At 35.0% G+C, this 25,139-nt stretch overlaps 4 protein-coding genes across 4 annotated transcripts in view; 2 read left to right on the forward strand and 2 right to left on the reverse strand.

Moving 5' to 3' along the window:
- Nucleotides 1-2,687: 2,687 nt before the first annotated feature.
- Nucleotides 2,688-5,732, reverse strand: LOC132200386 (deoxyribonuclease-2-alpha). The gene is made up of 6 exons (XM_059625815.1): nucleotides 5,575-5,732; nucleotides 4,628-5,052; nucleotides 3,897-4,094; nucleotides 3,733-3,838; nucleotides 3,127-3,268; nucleotides 2,688-3,069 (listed from the first exon to the last, which is right to left on the reverse strand). The coding sequence occupies exons 1-6, from the start codon at nucleotides 5,688-5,690 to the stop codon at nucleotides 2,959-2,961; spliced, it is 1,098 nt and encodes a 365-aa protein (XP_059481798.1). The 5' UTR covers nucleotides 5,691-5,732; the 3' UTR covers nucleotides 2,688-2,958.
- Nucleotides 5,733-6,688: 956 nt separating this feature from the next.
- LOC132201022 (14 kDa phosphohistidine phosphatase-like) overlaps nucleotides 6,689-25,139 on the reverse strand; it is a 60,574-nt gene continuing 42,123 nt past the window's right edge. Inside the window, exons 3-4 of the mRNA XM_059626883.1 lie at nucleotides 7,890-8,014; nucleotides 6,689-6,874 (exon numbers count right to left, since the gene is read on the reverse strand). Of these exons, the coding sequence (XP_059482866.1) occupies nucleotides 6,782-6,874; nucleotides 7,890-8,014 (218 nt within the window). The 3' untranslated portion in view covers nucleotides 6,689-6,781. The remainder of the gene's footprint in view (nucleotides 6,875-7,889; nucleotides 8,015-25,139) is intronic.
- Nucleotides 17,062-18,741, forward strand: LOC132201021 (brachyurin-like). The gene is made up of 8 exons (XM_059626882.1): nucleotides 17,062-17,167; nucleotides 17,224-17,368; nucleotides 17,416-17,599; nucleotides 17,655-17,818; nucleotides 17,875-17,973; nucleotides 18,033-18,169; nucleotides 18,221-18,386; nucleotides 18,445-18,741. The coding sequence occupies exons 1-8, from the start codon at nucleotides 17,123-17,125 to the stop codon at nucleotides 18,600-18,602; spliced, it is 1,098 nt and encodes a 365-aa protein (XP_059482865.1). The 5' UTR covers nucleotides 17,062-17,122; the 3' UTR covers nucleotides 18,603-18,741.
- LOC132201020 (arrestin homolog) overlaps nucleotides 20,878-25,139 on the forward strand; it is a 45,600-nt gene continuing 41,338 nt past the window's right edge. The window contains exon 1 of the mRNA XM_059626880.1: nucleotides 20,878-21,060. Coding sequence (XP_059482863.1) covers nucleotides 21,029-21,060 — 32 coding nt within the window. The 5' untranslated portion in view covers nucleotides 20,878-21,028. The remainder of the gene's footprint in view (nucleotides 21,061-25,139) is intronic.

Consider the following 25,139-nt stretch of genomic DNA (forward strand, 5'->3'; position numbering starts at 1 on the left):
TTAGAGTCTCAATTTTCCCATGTATTTCACAGACCATTTTCTCTCTACTCTGCTCGTCTCTCTAATATTAAATTCCACTCGACTCGCACAGGTTTCAAAAAATATCTACACAAAATGCGGCGCGCAGCAATTATACATTCTAACTGACTGAGGCTGGCGGGTCGCTCGCCGCGGAGAGCCCCGCAGAATGCTAATGCTGATAATTGCGTGATACAATTACTTTTCAAGGCTGCGTGCGGCTCATCCGACAGCCGTGGGCCCTGAAATGTAATTTGCAGCCGGCAATTACACATTGCGTTGCTGAACCCAAACGTCAGCTGGGGCAAGAGGAAAAAACCACCTCTTCATTTCAATCAGTCGAAGAAAAATGCCTAAGTAATGAGCAATTATTTATTCTTCATGACTGCACTTTCTATTGACAAACCAAACGGCACTGCCACAAAAATTTTTGACGCAAATGCAAAAATATATTAATGAAGATAAATAATTAGGTCTTTCTTTGAGGGTACGGAGCAATGGCCCAAGAAAAATAAATGAAAATAGTTAATAAATAAATAAAAGATTTGGCGATGCACAGGATTCCGCTAGACAATAATAAGACGGGGGACGGGTTTCTCTGGTTTGGAGAGCTCTGCAGTTCTGGAAATGATGATGCGGAGGCGGTTTCCTTTTCCGCAGCAGAGGATAGTCATTTCGTTCTCGGAACAGGAATTTGATATTGGGTATTATGAGAGACGCTTCATCAGGAACATGACGAATGATAACAATAATACGAAAGGCTTTGCTATTTTCGAACTAATTAGTGGGTTTGGGAGCTTCCCTGCTTGAAAAAAAAATGCTTGACTGAAATGTACGTTTCACGTTTCGATGCTCTGTCAACTGTTTATGCTCTGAAATTTTAGTTGAATTCCAAGCGATACATCATATTATTCATATTTCATACATAGAGTTGCGCTAAAGGGAGTTTCGGTTGTATGATTGATGTCAATTAGTTTTAATATGACGAGAGTTTGCGATTAATCCTGAAAAAGAAACCACGTGAGAGATATGCAACTGGTTTGCAGGGCCAACTCAGGTTTAAAGCAGTCAGTTGGTCAATTTATGCCAAAACCCCTAAAATGGCATAATTACTGTAAATTGTTTACAGAAAAAAAGTGATGAAAGGTGGATAAAATCAAACTAGTTAAAGGCTGAATTTGTTCATAAAATACAATTATTTAGTTTGAAGGATTTCAACCATTCTTAATTTAAAAGTAGTCTTTTTATTGAACTGCATTTTATCAAATGAATAAAGACTCAAAATCGGAAGTGATAAACTGACAAGGTTGAATTTAAAAAATGTTAAAAATTGGATTAATTGTTAGCGAATCGATAAATTATGTTTAAAAGGTTTACTTATTTATTCTTTAATTTATTTAAGTAACCAATGACATTTTTCTCTTTGGAGAAAATCAAGTACAAAGCAATGCTATCCCAGGACGACAAATGTATAAAATATCTCCATGCAAGGAAAAAAAATAAATTTTATTACAACCTAAAAATTTAATTCGTTGCCTAATGCTTTTAGCATTTAAAAGATATGTGTATTGATGCTACGAATTGGGTTTTGAAGTTTAGCAGAGCATGTTTGATCTAAATCGTAGCTGACATCTGCGGAGAGCCCGAGTTTATTTCGTCGCTCTGAAAGCAGCAGTAAATAAATATACGCGCATGATTGGAGCGTCCCGAGAGTTCCACGCGAGGCTCTATTCGCTTTTTTGTTGATTCGTCGTGTGTGTTTGCTGCTCTCAAATGCTGATATCGCATGCCGGCTCACACAGTAGACGCATTATGCGGCACAAAGGCAGCACTCGCCCAGCAGCCGACGAATATAATGAGGAGGCTCGCTTTCCACATTCAGATCATCAAAGCTGCCCCCGCTGCAATAATGATATTTCACACGGCCCGTGTCGCAATAACTCCCCTTTGTGCGAAAATGACGCTTTGTTAATTAGGAGTGGGGAAAAAAATAACAGCCAGAACAAAAAATTCGTTTGTCAGAAAGACTCTGGCAGAGCCGTAAGTTCTTTTTAACCTTGCGGCGCTGCTGCTTTTCGCAAACGTGGCAAGTTGCGCGGAAAAATCTCTGCAAATATACGTGCAGTGCACACACATGCCTGCAGCAGCGACGAAGGAGGAATGTGTAACTTTTATTTAATTTATTATGACGACGTCTCCCTTTTTTTCAGCTGCTGTAAATTAGATTTTCTGCAGTTTTCCCACACAAGAAAAACGCAATCTTTCACCATGAAATTTTGGCCTTGGAAAATAAATATCTACATTATTGTTCAGAAATTAAATCACTGGATATTTATAAATCCTGACCTTAATTAAAATCAGAATTCAAGTAATACAGATTAAAGATGTTCTTTAATATCAAAATCACTGCGGCAATTTCTTCACTCTACAAACATACATGATTTATTCATTTTATTATTTGTATCAGTGCCAAAAAAATTTGGTATTTTGATAATAAATGCTGAAACAAATCTTAATATTCCCAGGCCCTTCTTAGTCCTTATCCTTATTGCCTTATTTTAAGAAAACCTTTTCTAGCTCCTCAGACCTCCTTACGCTGACGATGATTCAATATTAAAATAAAATTAAAAATATTAGAATCAAGTAAAATCTGTGCAATTAAATTTAAATTACAATTTATTGTAGGTTCAAGTTAGATTTTGACAAAAAAGGCTAATTTTTTTTTTTAAATTATTTGCATTGTTTAATTCATGTTTTGTTTTAATCACTATTTGGAACTTCATAAATCAACAAGAATTGCGCGGATAACTATTGTAAACATTACCAATAAGACCCGTTAAATGGTATAAAATGATGTTTTTTATACTACATACTTTAAGAAACTCTTACTTTTTAATTTATTATTTGTTGCATTTGAGGTTTAAGCCGAGTTAAAGCTGCTTAGGCCGCGGCCCCACACTTTTCCGTGCTCACCACTGCCTCTTTAAAAGCACTCCAGACTTTCATCAAATTCAAGCAGACAGTTCCTCCGGCACGTTCCTTCTGACTCTCCTATACAAATGATTGTGTTCACTATTTTTACTTTTCTCTCTCGCATTTTGCTCTCACCATTCTGTTAATGTCGCCTACGCAAGTCCACGAGGTGGTGCCTGGGTACTGAATGGCCCATTTGGAGTGGTCCTCCTGGTCTTTGAATTCGGCCACGCTCTCGCCGTCGACGCGAATGTTGAGGCCCAAAACATCAACGACCCTGCAATGAATCAATTCAACATTTCACATGAGCAAACACATTAACACAAGCTCCAGGAAATTAAATCACAAGTAAGAATAGATAATAATAAGAATAGATTTTTTGAAGAAAAATAAGCTATTTATTTGTAATATAAGCAATATAATGGTAAATATTTTTTAGATTTTTTATAAGCTTATTTTCATGTGACTTGCAAATTAAAATAAAATTAATAATTAGCATATATTATAAAAATTGGAGTTGTTTCGCTCTTCTTTTATATTTAAAATTTATTTCTTCCGTAAATTTTTTACTATTTGTTTATTATAAAATTTATAAATAGTATTTTCATTTTAAATCTTGTTACAAAGCTAAATCGAAGCACAAAATTGGATCAATTTTGATGCGATAACTTTTGTTAACACTTTGTAAGAATACTTTATGTCTATATATTTTCTATAAATAGAGTTATGAAATAAATTTACTTGAAGTTCATATTGCACGAGGGTGGAAGCCTGCCGGGGCCGTTGGGCCACGACTCCACCATCAAACTGGCCTGCAACTCGGCGGACACCCAGTCCGCGTACAGATCTGCAGCCAAAACAGTGCATTAATTAACTTGCTGGCGGCAACTTTGGGCGCGGCGGACCCTTGCGAAAATCGCTGGTTTTGGCGAAGCTCGTGAACTTTTGGCCGCGCACCGACTTGATGTCAACTTTGCGAAAGTAGGGAGGGCGGCTCGTGTGCGCCCCGCGGGCTGCGTTCGCCAGCTCAGGCATCGCTGACACCAAATTTTGCGGTAACGTACTAGCGTAGACGAACGGATGATTGTAGGTCAACTGCGTTCCTTGGTGGGAAAAGTAATTAAATTTCAAGTTGGTTAAAAGTTATTTTAAATCCGAAGATTAGTTTGTGATGGAGGCTATTTTAATTGTTTATTTTTGTTTTAGAGATAGTTAATTTTTAAATCTTTTTAATTTTTATTTTATTTGTTAATGTGAAGGATCCATCAATTTAAAAAAAATCCATTCTATTCTTAAGATTCTTTTAAAAGTATTTATTTGTTTAAAATAATTATAAAATCAAATTATTTCTCAAATGAATTTAATTTGAAATTTATATTTAATATTGATTTATTTTAATTTTTTAATTTTTGCTTCTTAACAATAATAAATTTTTTTTAATTCTTTATAGAATGCACAATTATAATTTATTTTAATCATTGAATTTTTTGATCAACTTTTTTATATTTAAACCAAGCGGACACAAAACGTTTTACTATATTCACAAGAAGAATAATAAGTAGATCACTTTTTCTGTTACAGTTTCTTTCATTGATATAATAACAATTAGTCAATATAAATAATCATTACAAATTACCGACTGGATCCATTTGTCCTGTTGGCAGGGTGACGCACAGCATGGACTGGCCGTAGTGTTCCCCGGTGGCAGGGTAGCCGTACCCTGATGTTTTTGGGTTGGGCGGAAAATGGGGCACGCTGTGCACCAGCCAGACGCCTTGACCTTGACCGGCGAAAACCACCCCCTTGGTGTGGCCGTGCGTGAAAGAAACGGGCACATCCGGGGGTTGGTCGTTGTACAGAACGGAGAGCAGGTCTGCATTTCCAGGTGCGTACAACGGACGCAGCGTTTGTCCAGGCGGGGAGCGAGTGTCGTTTACGGTAAAAGAGCCCAAAGTCCAGCCGGTGCGAGGGCTCGAGGACGTGAAAAAGACGTAGGCGAGGCCTAGTTTAACCTCAGCAAGGGGACTTTGGTGCAGCCGTGGTAATTTGTACAGGACAAACCTGAATTTTAAGTGAATTAAGGAAAAATTGTTAATAAATGTTGTAACAAATAGCTTAAAATTTAATACAAAATATTCGACATTGAAGTATAATATAATTAAGTTAAATACTCTTCATAATTTCAATTTAGAATTAAATAACTGAAAAGTTTCGTCTGTAAAAAATTTAAATCAAATTTAAGCCGTATTTTTCAATTTTTTTATTTTAGTTATTACTGAAATTCAATGATTAAATAATTAATTTTAATTTTGCAGAATATTTATAAGGTATTTAAAATAAAGTAATTTAAAACTTTCCTTGGCACCTGATAATCAATAATCATGTATAATTAATAGGTATTGGAAATTAGAACAAAAAAATGATAGGAAACTCATCTGATTGATGTGATTGGACGAAAAAAGTTTTTAGCTGTTTAGTTGAGCTAGTCAAAAGCTTTTCCTTTCATATAATGTTTGTTAAATCCAATTTAATTATGTTTGATTTGGTTGCCATCAAAGGCAATGAAAGGGAGTTTTTAATTACCAATCGACAGGATTGCCTTGCTCGTCCCTGCAGGTGATTTCCTGCTGCTCAGCTGAAATTGAAACGAGAAGGGCCACGAGCAGCACACAGACAGAGAGCTTCTTTGACGGACCCATGACTGCTGATCACTGACCTCGAGCATCACAATCAAGGGTCACCCGCCACAAACAGCAAGACGGGTCTTTGATACAGACGCGTCGTGCATATATTTGCTCACATCCTCTCTACACATTCAAAGTTGCCTGGTCGGTTGACCAGAAAATAACCGCATTTTAATTTTAATGAATTGGAGAATTAATCACTGCAGGAGCTGTAAATTTAAAATTAAAGAACTAATCCCACAAATTTAAGTCGACCCAGGGCAGCTTTGAAATTTCGGAATGAATATGAAAAATAGGAAAAAGCAAAAAATTAAAATTTGAGAAATAAATTGTAGAGTATTACTTTCAAAAAAGATATATTCCCTCTTAATATATACATTTTGTATACATGAAGTAATAACTTAAAAGGTTAATGAATTAATGAATGAACTAATTAAACACTCAAATCCAGCTACGCAAAAATTAAAAGAGAAAGTTAACATAAAATCGTTTTAGCCAAATAAGTAAATATTAAATTACTAATAATATATAACTATTTTTTATTGATATAAAGTCATGATTATTAATCTGATCTAAATTCAATTTATTTTAGAAATTAGAGTTTATTGACTAAAAATACGCGTGCCATTTAATCCCGTCCCAATTATGCAGACTCAGCGATAAAAAGTTGGCTGCGAAAGGCACTATTTTTTATCATTGGATAAACGCGTTAAGCAATAAAGGTCGGATGTTCCACTAATACGATTCCTCGGCTCCACCATCTCCAATAACAACGGCGCGCGTCTACTTTGAGGACACTCGAAAAAGAGACGTCACTGAGCGAACGCATTCTCATTCATAATTTACATAATGAGGTTATGCAAATTCCGCAGACGCCTCACTCTCTTGAGATGTGCTGACATTCTCCCTCCAGCGTAAGACCCCAAAAGTGAATATTGATGGGAAATTCCATCCTCGCCAAGCTCTTCTGCACATAAATAGCGCAAGCTCCTGTCAAATGAAAATACACGCAATCTTGGAGGTTGATTTTAATAATCTGGCAAATAATTTATTAAAAAAATCTTCTTTTTTACAGTGAACATGAAAAATTGTTGTCACTGAATAATTTAATATCCGTCATCACTCCAGGTGATTTCGTAGTCAGGGTAAACTTTCTTCAAAAGATCAACGCTGATGGAGTGGTCAGCTTTTCCATAACCCTGGAAACAATTTGAATTTCTTTGAAATGTTAATTTATTGAGAAGTAATTTAATTTACTTTGTAAATATAATATAATGAGAATATTGGTTTCATTAAAATTTTAAACAAGTTCAATGTGTAGACAATTTTTTTGAAATGTCACCTCCAGATCATAAAAAGTGGATTACATAATTTCAACTTTTATTTGACAAAATAACTTTATGAATTTGATCCAAACGGACAAAGAAGTAGCACAATCTGTTGCAATTAGGTATAACCTTAACACCTTTTTTGTTGTTAAATTGAAATTTGTTTGTCATTTCACAATCAGATAAAAACATATATTTTGTTATTCTAATGAGAATGGAAAAATTACAATTGCAAATAAAGGGAGCATAAAAATTTGAGAGTGATTTTCGCGTTCCAGGCAATAAATTACACTCAATCATTCTCTCCCCACAGAGGAGGAATTGCGCGAAACAAAGTCTCTCGCGGCACAAACACTTCCGCTCCGAAGAAAAAGAAAAACGGAGCCAATCAGTGGTAAAAACATTCCGCGAGTTGATCTCGTGATTTATTTTGCAATACATTGTTTCTCACTTTGCCTGATTGGAATGTTGGGTGCTCTTGGGAAAACAAAACGTTGCGTCGCCGCAGCCGGTCTTGCGCACCTGCGTCTCATTTGCGTCTTACATCGCTGCGGCTGTTCAAATCAATAAATATATGGTATACTTTTGTGAATGCTTGCAAAATTTTTCCTTATCGGAAACGGAGCGTTCGTGAAATCCAATTTGGTGCGGCGCGATATTTTCCCATTTATCACGCGTCAAGGGAGTCGATCGCAAAAACGTATCAAGAATTCAACCCATAAAATTTCCTTTCACTCCAGTGCCTTCTCAAATCCCACTCAAGCTCTTTCACTTTGTTGTTTCTCTGAATTTTTATACGTTTTTATTCCTTTTTGACACTTTCACGGTTGCCGCAAAGACGTGACTGAATTTTTTGAGAGAATAATTAGAAGAATGTTTTTCTCACCTGCGAGTAGCCGAAAACTTGGAGTTTTTTCTGCTGCGACGTGTGCAGAATGCGGCCGCCGCCGACACACCAAACTTTGACACCGGTGCCGTGAACTTTCTTCTCCACGTCTTCAAAGATGTCGGCTGAAAACAGAGCGGTGGATTTTTTTAGTATTCCAGTGGCGGCTAATGCAAATTAGGTTGCGGCAAAAATTCATGACATGACATAAATTTCAGAAGCATTTCTTTATGGAAGGAAATTCCAAATTACGGAAAGATGATGCAAAAAAGTAAAAAAGCTGAGTTAAATTAAAGTGCCATCTTAAACTTTATTTCACTACTACATAATAGGAAAAACTGGCTAGGATTAAAAAATACTTTTTAAAAAATATTTTGCTTTAAAATATGGGAATCGTGGGAATTTTCGTACTAAATTATCAACTCTCAAAGACTAATCTTTATTTATTTATATTTTTTTATTCAATACAAATTCTTTTGTTAAATTTAAAACTGGACGGTTGTCTACGTCTTATGATAGGGAAAGCCCATAGTGTTGTCTGGAAATTTTGAATTGGTCTTTTGGCCGCTCTGGAAGTTGTACTTTCGGAGCTATGGCTCTCCCAGTGTACTCCAATTTTTTATAATCAAAACCAAAACCAGTAATCTAGTTCCAAGTTCTATTTAAGCCCCAACTGAAAATTTCATCTTGGAAACACACCTACTTTACCTTCATTTTTCTTTACGTTTTTTGAACAACTCTTTATGATTCTCCAAATTTTTGTAAGTATGCGTGTGTTCTAATTATTGTAGAGAAAGTCTTTTGTTTGTTTTGTTAAGTGTAAAGCAGTTTCAGGTTTTAATTTGTTAAAGGTTTTGATTATGGTTTCACTAGAACTCTGCGAGAAAACTTTGGCTTTAAAGAATGACGAACCCTGGAAATGAGCCAGTTATATTGCTCTGCTTGCCTTAATTATCATGGTTTTAATTGAGTTTTTGATTTTTTTTATTGAGATACAGTTAGGTAATTTTTAAAAATTAATTTCCTAGTTGAAAGTCAAAATTTTTGTATTATTCCATTCTTTAAAGTCTAGTTTTTTTCTCGCCCAGTGTCAGTAAAACCATGTAAGAACCTCTTAAAATCTCTTTTTGATTTTAAAATAAGGAAATTTATGTTATATTTAAACAAGCTAAAAAAATTTTGAAAATCATAAAAAATTTTATTAAAAAAGTAGTTTAACTTTTAAAAATACTTGTTAGCCTGTTTGATGTAAAATAGATTTGATCAAAAGGCAATGCCATGCGCGAACAAAAGCAATGGAAAAAAGTTGTGTACCGCACGTACAGCATTACACACTACTTTTTGCTACACAATGGATGAAAGAGTTGATGTAGCAGCAGCGTAACAATTCTCGATTATAATTCTGCAGTAGCCCCTGGCCACGAGTTGCTATGCAACCACGCACAACGTCGGCGTGCAGCAAAAAGCATACTTTCAAGGCTGTGACGTCCTTGCCCGCAAACGAGCGTTATCGCAATTCTTCTCACAGCAGCATCCGCCGCGCGTCTGCACAATTTCAGTACGCACGTGATTTTGTCTCAATCATTGGACATGCCCGGAATAAACACGATTGCGAAAGTGCATCAATTGTGCAGGTTCTCTGCAAATAATTTTGCATTAGTGCTAATGCACACAACTGATACAGGCCACAGATGCACGACTTTCAAGTGCAAGCCGATGTTTTCATCTGTAACGACCTTCATGGTTTTGCGCGTTTTGCACTTTGTTGAGTTCCAGCAAGAGAAACCAAGTGCTTTATTTTTTAATAAAACCGTCATAAAAATTGAGCGATTAATTTTTTTATTGTACATCAAATTATGCAAATGTAACAAGTTAACGCTCATTCATGCAAATAATAAATTTTGACATTGAAGATTCTTTGCAACGTGTCATCTCTAAAATTACCAATAGCAATTACCTTGTTTGAATGATTATTTAAACTAAATTAGATAAAATATATAAAGAAAGCAAGACTAAATTTATCTCATTATAAGCATGGAAATGAAGATTCGGGCTTTTCCTCGTTGCAAAAAATTGTTTTTATTCAAAAACAAACGGCTCTACCAGTTTCGGTCACGGTCTGCGACCATATTTTTCTTGCTCATGAAATAGGGTCGCAGACCGTGACCGAAACTGGTAGAGCCGTTTGTTTTTGAATAAAAACAATTTTTTGCAACGAGGAAAAGCCCGAATCTTCATTTTCATTGTAAGCACTTCACAATTTTATAACAAGAATTAAAATAAATATTATTTTAAATTATATTATATAAATTACATTATTAAATAAATAATATTTATTTATTCATTAAAATAATTTTATTTCATTTCTGTGTTTAATTTTTTAAATTTAATTAACATTGCTTTGAAAATATTATTTAATTCTATATTAAATTTTGATACTTTAAAAAATAAATTTAATCAGCATTGTGACTATATACGTGACAGTAATTTCCACAGTAAAATTTGCATATGGTATCTGCTGTCTGCTGGGTCTGAGAATTATTAAATTTTAATTATTTAAACTATATGTTGAAATTTTTAATTGAACTATAAAGCCTATTTAATAATATTATTGTTCCAAAAGCAGCGTTATTTCTAAATTGCATATTTTAGTCATTTAATTTGAATTAATTCACCATTGCTACATTAAATGAGAAGTTATTGAAGGGTTCATGGGGTTCATATACTATTCAATTAAATTGACAAAAACATTTATGCTGATCTCAATTTTCAAAGCTGCATTCATTGAGATAACTAGTACCAATATATTTGAAGCAAGCAGATTGTTTTAGGATGTTTTGAGCATAAAAGATTTTCGTTTCTTTGTCATTATTTGGATGAGTTCATGTATGGGGCATAGTTGCCCTCATTTGAACCCAATAAACATTCATTTGAAACTAAAAGAAGTTTCTTAAAAAAAAAAAAACAAAAATTGCAAATAAAAATTATTTTATTTATTTCATCTCTATGACTTTAATTAGAATTATTACCGTTTTGGGTGTGGTATTTATTAATCCCTGAACACAGAAACATACAGCTGCTTATTCTACTGAAAGTGAAACAAAAACACATCCATTTAACAAAATGCAGAGAGCACAAGCCATTCCGAAGTCATCAACTACTACCCTAAACTTTATTAGAAGACCTTAGCCTTGGCCCATTTCCCATTTTCCCGGAAAACGAAACGCAATCGGAGCATTTCACTTGATTCAGCGTTTCCAACAATGGCTCATTTGGGCCGAGTAGCAAATCTTTTATGGGGCTTTTTCGTTCCAGCACCTCTCTCTCTTTTCACGTGCGAAACGCGGCGTCGTAAATCGCAAGCAGGCCAATGAATGGCCCATTGTTTGTTCTCGTGCCAATATATTTATTCGTCGCCTTCCAACAGGTACCCTCGGCCGAGAGAAGAACAAACAAACGAACCGACTTGTATGGAATCCATGTATCGTTCAAACACTTTGCTAAAACATCCATAAATAATTAACATATTTGAAGCAGAAATAAATTATTTACTTGTAATTATTATTAAAATATTAATGAAAATTCATTTCTTGCGAAAAATACTTGCGGAAAGGTCAACCAAAATTGAATAATTATTAAATTCTTAAAACCCTATTTAAAAAGTATAAACCGTTTAAAAAGGAGTTTTTATGAATTTGTAAAATAATGATTGAATTGGATCCACTTTTATAAATGCCCATATTCATTAATTTACTTTACTCGGAAGACTTCATTAATTTTTAAACACTTGATTATTTTAAAAAGTTTTTCTTAATTATTAATGGTTAACCTTATATTTAAAAATTAATTAACAATTTAAAACATTTTTTTGGTTTAATTTAACTTAAGAATCAACAAACGATGCATGGCTTAAACTTATGCAACCGACTCACCCACACTTTGCATTACACACACGCTACGAAAAGGTCAACCGACCGCGCTTTGTCGCCTTGTCACTCCGCGACAGACTTTTCAATGGCCTCCAGCGCACCTTCGATTTCCACACCAAGTTTTGCAGTAAAACTCTCAAACTCAGCCTTTCAAAAACTGTGAGCAAAAAAAGAAAACTACTAATTCCCTCAGCGAATCTGAAATTTCGCTGACGTTTGTGGCGGAAAAGTCTTTGATGCGAGTTGTGGAAAAGCTTTCGCCGCGTCGACACAAACAATGCTTTTGCCAACGGGACGGGGGTGGCTGTAAATTCTCGCTCTCTACCTGGAAACCACTGAGAGCTTTTCCCAGAACCGGTTGCATAACTAAAGGGCAGTGTTTAGCAAAGTTGGCAACCCTCGCGATAATGGCTATTTCTCCGAATCAAGACTGACTCGGTTGCAGTGAATTCCAGCTGAAGGTCGATTACCGCTTTTATTGTGCACTGGAAGTTTTGTTGAGTGGATCAAATGAAAATTTATTATTACTAGTACTAAACAGTACTACAATAGTAAAGGTTTATGTGCAGTTTTTTAATTCAAATCAATCAAAAGTGAAGAAGGATTATCATATAATTGATCAATTTCATTTTTAGGAGTTTTTTTTATTAGAAATTGTGTATTTTCTTTTTTACTGCAAAAATTATAGAGTGATGAAATTATGATGTTTGGCAATATTTTTGTAAATATTAATTAATTTGTAATTAGTCAATACTCGCAGATTTCACAAAAAAAGAGTTATAAATGAAGAGGTATTTTTAATAACTCATTTTAAATTTTTGTGTTCAACAATAAATGTTTAATCCCTTTTTTATTTAAGTGCTATTTACAATACTTAATTAAACAATAAATTAAAAAGCACATCCAGCAAATAAATATTAAATAGCATACATGGCGCTCAACGATTTTGCGCTCGCCATCAAGCTTGAAAGGTGCGCTCACGCTTTGCGCTCAAAAATATTTTTCCCTTCAGAAAAAGTGCGACTTACGAGACAATTTTTTTACAAAAAACCCCATCAGCAATTGAAAATATAAAGTTGAACTTCTATTTCCAAAATTGGGGTCAGTTTTTTGGTATGAAAACACTATTTTTTTGTAACAATTTTTTGATCAAATTTTGGAATTTTTACTTTTGGTTTGTGCGCAAAATGAGCGCAACTGAGCGCTGCGCTCAGCGATCAATGCGCTCGCGCTCTGCCAATGTATGATAAATAGGTTAATTTTTATAACTTTTTTATAAAACTTTATGTTCAATATTTTTTTTATGAACCCATTTGCCAAAAATAAATCCTTCATAAATTTGCAGTGCCAAGGGCAGCACGTTTGTAAAATTATTGCCTTGACTTACGAGTATAATATGAGTCATATTATTCAAATGCAAAATAACAAAATATATTCAATGGATGACAGAAAGAGACAAAGAGGCCGCGTTACTGTGGTTTGATGGCAGATTTAACTGCGGCGGATAACATTATTTATAGGTGGGCGACGCGGCGAGACCGCAAATACCAGTTGACAAGACCGATCGAGGCGACTTTAATGAAAAACAGCCCAGGCTGAATTTCATTTCCAGCAGAGCACAACAATTTCAATTTTTTCCGTCACCCGGATTTTTTTAGCAAAGCGGAAGGGCAAAATATGAAAGTGCTAAAAAATGAGAGTTTCCGTTGCTCGTCAGTTTTGTTCATTATTACATCGAGGGAGGGTCGTTGAATCACAGGCCCGCCCGTTATTCAATGACCAGGGAGCTGCAATTGTGCTTGACGCGTCGCATTGACGTCAGAAAATTCAATTTATTGTGTTTTCCCTCCCAGTTGCCAGCTCGACCGAGTTAATTTAGTGCAACATAATCAAACCTCCAGCGTTTCCAGCTACCTTGTTGATTGTTTGTTTTGAACATCAGAATGACGCTTGAGAAACCGTATTATGAGAATTTCAAATGAGAATATTATTTCGAATTGCAGACCTCATTACATCGGAAAATAATGGTTTGATGTAGGACAAGGTTTAATTCAAAATGCAATAGAAATTAATAATAAAAAGAAGTGGAGATTTTCAGCATGGATTAAACATGATTTAAGGAGACGTGATGAAATTAAGAAAACGGGCAATGTCCTAGTTGAAAAATTGTTGTTTTTACAAAAATTCAATTTTTCAAATATTTCTGCCTGATCTAATTGCATTTTTTTTAGTGGAATTTATGAAGTAAAACCAAAGTTCAATAATGTTAAAAATTCCTTGATATTTACGCAATGATTTGTTTCATTTCGTTTACTAAAAGGGAGAAATTATCGGAATGAAATTGAATGTTTAACCTTTTCAATTAAAATCTGTTTGTTTGTTTTAGAGTTTCAATCTATTTTGGCCGTTAAAACGCAAAATCAGAGAGCTCATAAATGTGCAGCCACTTTCAGATAAGGTTGAAATGAAATTCGCCACTGGTGCCACCAAAAGCCACAACGATAATAATTGCTCATCAATTAGAGCGGTTTGATGGGCCGTGTATCTAAAAGCGTGCTCGTGTGATTGCCTGCATTTGCCGCGTTTTATATGCTGTACATATATTTAACGCGGCTGCTTTGACGTCACTTGGGCGCAAGAAATAATATGGACCGAGATGGGACAAGCTGGAATTTTGCCCGCAAACTCGGCCGGCATGCACAACTAGTCCTCTCGGCTAATAAATGTATTCCGACGTCGTGCGAAACTCTTGGCCAAATAATTCGCATTACATGCGACGGCCTCGCCCGATAAATTGCGGCCAGAAATAATGTGTATCAACCGAGAATTATGTGTAATAATAACTTAACGACGTTGTGACGGACGGCTTTACGGGGGCGGCACTGCTTTTGCGGGTATGTCTCCAAGGCCGTCGAATTATTCGCAACAAATGTGACACTTCACTCTTGGTTACAAATGGGCCGTGCGACGCTTCTCTGACACTCTCTGATGAAACGCACTTTGCCACTAGTTATTTAGTTCCAGCAATCCTTGCAGAGTGCTACATGTTGTTGCATGTAATTTGCCAATTACTATTATTAATTATTTTCTGTGTTTTCCAAATGAAATGAGCAAAATTGTACAAAACGTTCATTTGAACCAAACTACAATGAGCTGATTTTGGATATTCAAGCAGTTGGTTGGCGATTTCACTGAAAATCGAAATTATAATTTCTAATATGCAGAATTTATAATGATTTAATTATGTATGAAAGACTTAGTACAAATTTGTACAATTTTCAAGTTCATTATTTTTTTTTAAATTTTTGATAGCTATTTTTTTTTATCTTATTGTATGTTTTATTAAACTTTATGAATATTTTTCTCTCTTAAAGAATCATAGGAAGAAAACACAAATTTTAACAAATGAGGCGCTATATATTTTTGCATGAACGAAGTTTAATATTTTTGTTCCTCGTAAATTATATGTATTATGAAACTTTAGAACTGAAAATAATAGGATATTTAGAGAAAAAATTGTGATAAAATATATATTATTTCTTTTTAATTCTACACTATATATGTATTTTATTCCTCTAATTTCTGTTATGAGTAGTGCATACACGTCTCAATTTGGTAGTTAAAGTAAAATTAATTTCTTGTTTATTTCACTTCTGACAGGTTCAAAATGCTCTTTGACATGTTTTTTTTTTATGAAAACGGTCTGCACGCGTGATTTCTCATTCGTCTCACTCGTTGGGCCTAAAGAGTTGGCATTGCGAGCACCCCCCTGTCCATTTTGATATTAGAATATGCTCAAGGGATTATATTCTTCACGCGCGAGGAGACTGCTCCTCGCAGGTGCATCGAGTTTTGTATCGATCTTGCCGAGAAAGGACGGGAGCCAGCGGCACGCACCCCCTGTGTGTGTCCCAGTGACGTCACGCGGCGCCCTCGCTTTCCTCCCTTTGATAATTGTAACGAGACCGGAGCAGGAGGAGGCAGGTGAGCAAAACAGCCAACGTTGATTCGCTAACGACTGCTAATAATTCAAACGACGATGCTTTTCTCCCGCATTGATTTTTAATTGCTCGTCATCAATCAGTTTTGACACGCACTTTTTTATTGTTTTCTCAGAGGTATAATTGTGATCAATGTTTGAATGAGAAGGAATCATATGTTGAAATCTGTATCAAATAAAATTAAAATTAAAAGTCCAAGAAAATTGAATCCTAAAGTTTAGTTTTTCTATTACTTACTTCCATGCATAGATTTAAGGTCCTATTTATATGTAAAGATTTGAAGAATATGCTCACAAAAATATAATTCATAGTAAAAAGGGGTATTGACAGAGTGGAACAAAACCGCAATATTGGATGTAATAATAAAAATATGATTAAAAATTAAAATATACTTTTAATTATTTGTAGAAACGTGGAATAATTTAAAAATAAAATAAGATATTTAAATTAAAATGCTCACATTTTATATATGGTGGTTTTCTCTTATTAAGTTTTTAAATATTTAACTGGAAGCCATCGGAATATTTTTGCAGCTCTATAGAAAAATATGTATTTGTGCTCTTAAATTTCAGTTGTTTCAATGCAAGACGCTCAAGAGGTTCAGGGGCTTATGGTATGAAGTACGAAGGCAATAAGAGGCTTTTGCCCTATTATTCAGGTCCTAACTGCGCTATTACCTTGGTGCAGGTTTTCAAATGCTACTGCTGTGAAAACTCAGGAAGCATCGACGTGGGTTACTTCCTGCAAGAGACGGCAACACACGATTTTCACAGCTTTTTAAAAAATGATGTGTAAAAATTATTTACATTAGGTGCCTCTTTGGTTCACATGATTGATTATTTTGTTGAAAAACCTCTTTATTCGTGTTAAAAGCTACTTTGTGGCCTGAATTTTTGCTTGATATTTTTTCTTTATATTTATTTACAGGAGAAGTAAATAAAAATCATTGTTTTTTTTTCTTCATTTTAGTATAATAATTTTGAGAAAAGTGTTTTATACGTTTTATGAAGAAAACTATGAATTATCAAATCATAAATAACAAAAATGGCGTTGGCAAGTAAAACTGAGCAAGGTTATTAATTGCACCACTTGATGGCCCTTTCCTGTTGCGGAAAATGGATGGTGTGGCAATTCAGGAAAAGCATCACAACTTCAGTGTGCATCAAATTTCACAATATTGCTTTTAAAATAATTGTTGGAAAGCGCACAGGAAACGCTGCTTCCTATATAAATGGGCAGAGTGGTCAAGTCATCATACATTCAGCCGTGCAAACTGATGCTGATCAACAGCATAAGCTGATACATGCAGATTACACTTGCGTTGGTGCTGCTGGCACTGGTCGTGCAGGTGAGAGGAAGAAAATCATACTTTTATAAGGTTTTCTAACAAAGAAATATACAAAGGCGGCAGTAGGCGCTCGTCAGGAACTGAACATCAAACCAAAGTATTTCACCCTGCCCCAGGTCAAGCTCAGCGCCTCCCAGTTGACCCAACTGGCCGAACCCAACCAGCCCCCGATTGACAATAACTCCATTCCTATCGTCCAACGTAAGGGTGATCTTTTGTTAATTGAATCTTATTATGTAAAAAAACAGCAAATAATGCGGGCACATCATCCTCGTCTGGTCAGTCTGGTGTCAGCAAACAAATCGTGGGCGGCTACGTGGCCGTCCTGGGCCAATATCCGTGGCAGGCGCTCCTCTACATAGACAACGCTGGGTTCTGTGGTGGCTCCATCATCCTTCCTGAATGGATTTTGACAGCTGCCCACTGCATAGGGTCTGTCACATACTCGTACATAGTAGGTAGATCAAATAAAAAGCTGAATAATTAGAACCGTCCACGACGTTATTCTGGGCAGCATCAGCCAGAACCCGCTCTCCAGCGGATACGTGAGGCTCACCTCGAGGGTCAGCTTCAAGCATGAACTCTACAATTCCAAAACCCTGGTCAATGACATTGGCCTTATCAAGCTTCCATCAACCGTGACTTTCACTGGTTGGTTGCATTCTAGCTCCACTTGGAAACTAGAACTGAAATTTGAAAATCTTTAGGCAACATCTCACCGGTGAGGCTGCCGATCATGGCCGACGCTGCTAGAAACATGACGGACCTTATGATCCTTGTCAGCGGCTTCGGCAGGACCTTGGACAGTATGATTCCTTTTGAAAGCAACTTTGTTAACTTACAAAAAACATAAAAAATTCACTAGCCTCTGCTTACAATAACGTTCTTAAGTTCGGTCGGTTAAGGGTAGTTTCTTATCAGACTTGTGCATCCTATTACGGCACTTCGACTGTTACTGCTTCGAACATTTGCACCAAACAAATTAACAGTGCCACTTGTCAGGTTTGCTGATTAAATAGTTTAAGTAGTGGGAGATAATAATTTTAATCGCAGGGTGACGATGGTGGACCTTTGATATACAGAGATGTGGACACCAACTACCTTTGGACGCAGTTTGGCATTGTTTCATTTAGCGCTTCGGCAGGATGTCTTGAAGGGTATTCAGTCTACACCAAAGTGACGTCCTACCTCAGCTGGATGTCTAAGAAAATTGGCCAAGGTTCTTAATTTTTTTCAAATATGATTGCGTTTTGCTTAAATTTAATAAACTTGAGTAGATTTGACTGGGACAACCACCGGGCAAACCGTCACTAGCACCGTCACTACGACGCAGCCTACTACAACCACGACGCGTCCAACAACTACGAAGACGACCACCAAGCTGACGACAACAAAGACCACCCCAAAGACCACCAAAAAGTCCTTGGGAAGATGAGAGACATCTTGACACCAATTCGATCCTTTAAACAACTATGTAATTTTTCGTGTGTCAAAAAAGTAGCATGCAGTAAACAAATTAGAAATAAAAAAGATATCTCAACAATAATTTGAATCACCGATAGCATTTCAATAAATTTCTGAACAGCATTCTAAACGTTTAATTCTAAAAGAGTAATCTTCAGCACTATATTTTACACCTGAAACGCTTACTGCGGCAGGTGCTTTGTCAGTTTCTTTCATGCATTCAAAATTGTTTCAACGTATTAATTAGTAATCAAAATTTGAACCTATTGGCTTCGTCTCTTTGCAGGCCCACACAGCACGCTGCTTAGCCTGCTCTATACATTATTACATCATAAATTCTCCCATAAATTTTCTTACATAATCAAATTCCCTTGCGAAACGTATTACGATTTGCCTTTGCTCCTAAGCTTCTTTTTATCAATTTTTATTTTTAAAAAAATGTTATTCCGCGAATCTTTGAACCACAGTTCTGGATTAATTGATTATCTATTTGATTGATTGTCAATTGCCATCACTTATATAATTCATTCCTAGAACCGGATAAAAACGTAGAGGTTATCAAATTATTTAAAAAACAGCAAAGAAAAATTAATTTTTTAATTTTATAAGAAAATTTTAATAAAAAGTAGTTATTTGTTAAAAATTTACAATAGTGAATTTGTGAACTGTCAGAATACTTCGAGTGTTTTGCTTTTATTTCTCTGCTGATCACCTGCAATTGGCTCGGTAAACTTTTTGTTTTCCTGCGTCTTGTTAGGCCCCTTTTGATTTCGGCGAAACCATAGCGGCGGAAAATTGATCAAAATTGCTGGCAAAGAAGGCGCTCCGGGGCGCAGTTCTGGAGGGAAAAGAGCAAGAAATCAGACATGAGCTTCATTAAAGATGGAAATCAGATGCCACGGGGTTTTTGACGAATTTTTTCCGAGATGGGTTCGAATGTCATCTTTATTGGCAGTGCGAGAAAGAGAGAGTTTTTCCTTTTGTCTGCAAGGAAAACGGTTTGTGCTGCTAGTTAGCTGATTTGCCTTCGGCGTTCCGGTCTCACTCAGTTTCCGAGTAGGTTGCTCGTTTGATAGTTGGCTTTTGTGCACTCCACCTCACTTACTTAAGAAGTCCCGTGTGTGAGCAGCACCACTTAAAATAAGATAAGCTTGACAAATTTTCCTCCGCCCAATATTGTGACTAACACTGCAGATAAGAATGATAAAATCCTACTTTTTATCAGGTTTAGGTGCAGATTTAAAGAAATATTTTCTGCGTTAAAAATTATATTTGTAATTTGATAAAATGTTTATCTTAAGTATTATTAAATCTCCAATGTTGAATGTTTTGTAGGTACTAACTGGTCAGTCTTTACTGATTTCTTGTAAGAAAAAGTGTGAAATTTGATTATATGTTAATATAAATAACAACAAAAATTGAGAGACTAAAATGTACTAAAATATTTTTTTCAATTTTGATTAGACATAAACAGCTTTATTATAAAATAAAGTTGTTAAATACAAAATTAATATTTGGGATTAAATATTTATTTTAAACTTGATTATAATTACTTAATTTGCTTTTCACTATAAAAGTAAAATGCGTTTTGATTAATTTTTTTTTAAGCAACACACAGAATACCGATTTTCGCACTATTATACATGGTTTTCTGCTTTAATACAAATATTTTTTTTATTAACTTTATTCATTGACATCTGATATATACTGCCATTCTCTTGCAATGATAAACTGCATTTAAAAAGCTCAATTATAATTATGTTTTTAATATTCAAATTATTTAATAAAATTATAAATGTTATAATATATATGCTAATTTCATTCCGTTTTTAAAATTTGGTTTCATCAAATTGATTAAAAAAAATGCCTTGTTTCTATTTCCAATCCAAAAATCTGCCGTATTTTTGGCTGATTTGCTTTTTTTTTAAGTTTGATTAGTTTTATATTCCCTAAATAATTTGATTATTTAACATTCAAAGTTTGAATTTTATTAGTTTAATATTGGGAAAGATTGATTTTTTTGCGCCCTTGGAATATTAAATTATCATGAAATCTTGTATGCAATCGTGCGTGCAAATGCAATTTTTCCTGCTGCAAACTGGGTCAAAGGGCAATCGTGGGGGACGATTATCAGCGCCGATCTCGAGATTAATCGGCGCCGCGCGGTTCGGGCGTGCGTGTGGCGGCGGCGCTCGGCTGCTCGGGCGTACGCGACTCGGCCGCTCCACCAGTTGGTGTGTGTTCGGCGCGAGAGCAGGTCGCAGGCGTTCGCCGCCGCTCCGGTTGCATACCCAGACGTGCCTCCCTCACAAAGTAGTTGCAAAAGGACCATTCCGATCATGTGAACGTGGCCGCTTGCCGAGGCTTTGCTGTGACTTTTAAACCGATTGTCCCGCCATGACCGAGGAAGCCGAAGCCAAGTTCGACAAGTGAGTAACGCCAGCGCCAAACTTTGCTCGTTTATTTTCATTCGCAAGCTATACAGAAAGGGACTGAAAAAAGTCAATTCAGCGTAGGGTGAATTTAAGAAAGGGTTTGTTTTATTTTGCAGGAATTTATTAGGAGACCAAAAGAGGCGAAGCGATTATTTTCAGCTTCTTTTTGCTCTTTCAGTTAACATGTTTTAAGGAACTTGCAATTTTTAAGAAAAAATTAAGCATAAAATTTTCAGGGGTCTTAAAAAACTGGTTTGATCATAGTGGTGTTGAAAAAAATTCAATGTGCTTTTTCGTCTTTCACAAGATAACGTCGATTAAGATTATTATAAAAGCTGCATTATCTTTTTCTTAGAACATTGCAATTTTAGATTGCCATTTAGCTTTGTCTATAAAATTTTAATTTTTCGTAGGGTTAAAAATGACTTACTTAAGACTTAAAATTCCTATTCATGGTCGTAAAAATATTAGAAATGGGAAAATTGGAAGTGAGGAGGGAAATTTTTCTGATTCTTAACGTCATAATGTTGCATAAATATAACCTTTGTTTTTATTAAATTGAATTCATATGAAATTCGCTAAGGAAACTTTTCCATTTTCAATTACTGGAACTGGAAGATTAAAATTACTCGCATTGCTACTGTTTTTAAGTTAAAATTGTTAAAAATTAATATTTTCTATGAATACATTTTTTTAGTTAAAAATATTTTTTGTTTTAAATGTTTTTGCTCTTTTATGCCAAGAAAATATTGGGATAAATTTGACTCTGGATGAATTTTGCTGGGGTGATATCAAAGCTTATTGATTATTGAGCCGGATTCTTCTCATGTATGAACACATGTCATATTCCCCCATCAAATGTGGCAAGCCTTTTTGGAATTTCCGGAATTTTTATTGATTTCAGCGCTCTGTAATTCAGAGGGTGAATTTCCAAACAACAAGATCGATTGTTAAGGTTACGCCTGAAATAAGCCGAAATTAAAATTGAATTAAAAGACATTGTCAAATATGATTGTGGGTGAGATTTGCTCTCAGCAGGTTAAATTAACCTATTCCTTAGTTTTTCGGGGAGGTAAAAGGAAAATTCCGTTCGCTAGAAAGAAATTGTATCACATTAGCAGCTTTTAACGTTGTTGAACATCACGTGCAAACACGCGGAAATTAAATTCTCGGCCAGAGATTTTAATTATGGAGCGCAGAAGAGAGCGGCGGAAAATGACGAAATGTCTCAAAGTGTGTGCTTTGATCCGAATTTAGGGAGAGGAGCAGCTGCTGCTAATTCCACCTGCCAAAACGAGAGAATGAAAGAACGTCTCATGATATTAATATTTCACTTTACAAATTCAATTTGATCAAACATTTATCATTTATTTATTATTATGATAATTATATATGATATTTAAAAAATTGCTAAAAAAAGGTGAAGTAAAAAAATATAGTAAATCGCTCATAATTTTTTATCACTTGCAAATTACCAAATCATAAAAAAATGAATAAAATATAAATAAAATAAAATTTTGCAAAATATTAAAAGTTTATTTAATTTAAAATTATGTGCCAGATTGTTATTTATTGTTCTCAATTCTCAATTTTAACTTTGATTATAAATTTTTAAAAATGCGTCTCAAAATAGAGAGGACAAATAATTTCTAATTTTCATTATAAATAACATACAAAACAAATAAATTTAAGTTCATTTGATTTTTTTTAATATTCAGTCTAAATATTTCCATTATTATCTTTACAGTTTCTCCATATAATCGTCATGTCATGAGGAAAAACTTAAAAACAAGCCCAAAGTCTCTCATTCGGCAAGAGACATTTTTGCAGACGACAGCGTCTCGTAAAATATTAATTACAAGGAAGGCGGTGACATTTTGTTCTTGGCAGCATCCATATTCATCAGATGGCTTTCATTTCATAAATGTGGATGTGCCGCTCGGGCAAATGTAAGCAACCCTTTCACCCACCTGCATGTTAATTTGACGAGTTTGTGCCCGTTGGCTCACTCTGCGCAAAAAATAATTTATATACGGTCTCTGGAACTCGGCAGAGTGAAAAAAACGTGAAAGCTCTCCAATATCAATAAGAACACGCACGTTTGCATATCAGAATTTTTTATACAGTACTTTGTCAAATCAAATTTTTACACATTTCTTAATTTCTTTCCACTAAAAAAAGATTCCATAATTTATAAATTGATCTTAATGAGGTCTTCTCATGGTAGCTTCAAATTAATTTTGAGGGCTGAATAAATTTTAAAAAAAAAAACGTTATTTAATTTAATTTTAAATAACCCAATAAAAATTTCATCTGATCAATAGTAAAAATAATCATTAATCATGTGAATTTGAAAAGAAAAATTAATAGGCAATCTGGGGTCAATAATTTAATTTTGCTTGACATGTTTCTTACGTTGAAATAAATTGGCACGGCAAAATATTTGAATAAGATTTTCATCGTTGGTGTCAAGGTGACGTACGTGAGCGCTTTTTGGCACTCACGCAAGGCTGGCTGATGGCCTCAACCGATTGATTGAATTTCCTCTAGCGCATGAAAATTCACATTTCACTTTTCGATCCACATATTCACCTGATTCGGCACGTCTGAAATAGAACCGTGGAAGGCGTGGACGTTGTTTGCAAAATATTTACTCGCCTATTTTTGCACCTCGGAGGCACCGAGTGAGAGTGCGCGTGGTCAAGTTCGAGGTAAAAATAACTGATGGGCGCGTCACATTAACGCGGCACACCATTTCTCTCATTCAACCCTATCAACAGATCGTAAATTCTGGAGGGAGATTTTTTGCGGCTTTGAAGCGTTTTCAAAGCAAAAAACAACTCGCTGCTTTTGCAACGCTCTTAATTATCGTCGACTCGCAAAGAGGCAAAAAGGGATCAAGAGCGTTCTCAAAGAACCAGCGACAAACAAAGCCTAAAAAGCCTTCTTCAATTACGCACTTGTTCCTAAGAGGCGTACCTGACCTACGTTTCATTTGTAATGAAAATCGACGACAAAAGAAAATGTGCGTCGGAAGAAGGGTCGTTGAGAAAGGCGAATTATTGTTAAGATGAAGAAGTTTCTTCCGATTGATACAATTTTAACTTGCATCCAATATAAATGCAAATTTAATAAAATAAATTGTTCTTTTAATTGAATTAAATGTTATTCTGCTGGTCTGATTCGGTGCAAACAAAGAGATATTAATTCTGATAAATTGGTAAGATTAAATTTATAAGTTTACTATAATCTCCAAAATTTCTATTTGAAGGTTTAATGTAATTCAAAATTTTTATTAACGAATATCTTAAATTAAAATATTTCCTTTTTTTCACGATTGTAGCTGCAGTTTTTATATTTTTCAAACCATGCGTCACAGAGTAAGCTGCACAAATCAAATTTGTTTTGCTACAAAAGTGGATAGGCAATCTCAAAATCCGTTTTGCTCGTGGATTATTCAAATGTTTCAAAACACGCTGCGAGCGAAAGCGAATCGATTTGGCAAAGCACTTCAAAGCGGTGCACCAGTAGCGACATGAAAGGCGCCTTTGTTGTTCTACTCTAATGGCTAAGTCTCTACTATAGTCAACAGCAGCTATTGCGAAGATAAAGATAAAGTTTTGGACAAAGTCCACCATTAACGAAGGCAGATTTAAGTAGACTGCGTTTCCCGAGGAGATATATTTAAAGTAATTGAAAGTTAGGAAAAGGGAGGAAATGCTGATGCGGGGGCGGAAAAGTTGGTGAAGTTCTTAATACTTTCCTTCTCCGCCTACTAATCTTACACACTTGTTATGTAATGTAATTTTATATCGTATAAAGTTGAACTCCATTCAACTTTATGAATAATTTAAAAATGTGGCTATAAATTTCAAGAAAATGACATATTCATTGCTTGTTTTAATCATTATTCATATCGAGGCAGTTTGTTAAAATTTTACAATAAAAAATCTAGTTCCTTTAAATTTAATTTCAACTTAATAAATAATTATTATTCACGACCCTTAAAATTATTAAATTGAGATTACCGAGATTACAATGCAACACGATTGATTAATTAAATTTTAAGGAAC

This window comes from Neocloeon triangulifer, unplaced genomic scaffold (assembly GCF_031216515.1).
Source record: "Neocloeon triangulifer isolate White Clay Creek 2 clone unplaced genomic scaffold, ASM3121651v1 ptg000014l, whole genome shotgun sequence".
NCBI lineage: Eukaryota > Metazoa > Arthropoda > Insecta > Ephemeroptera > Baetidae > Neocloeon > Neocloeon triangulifer.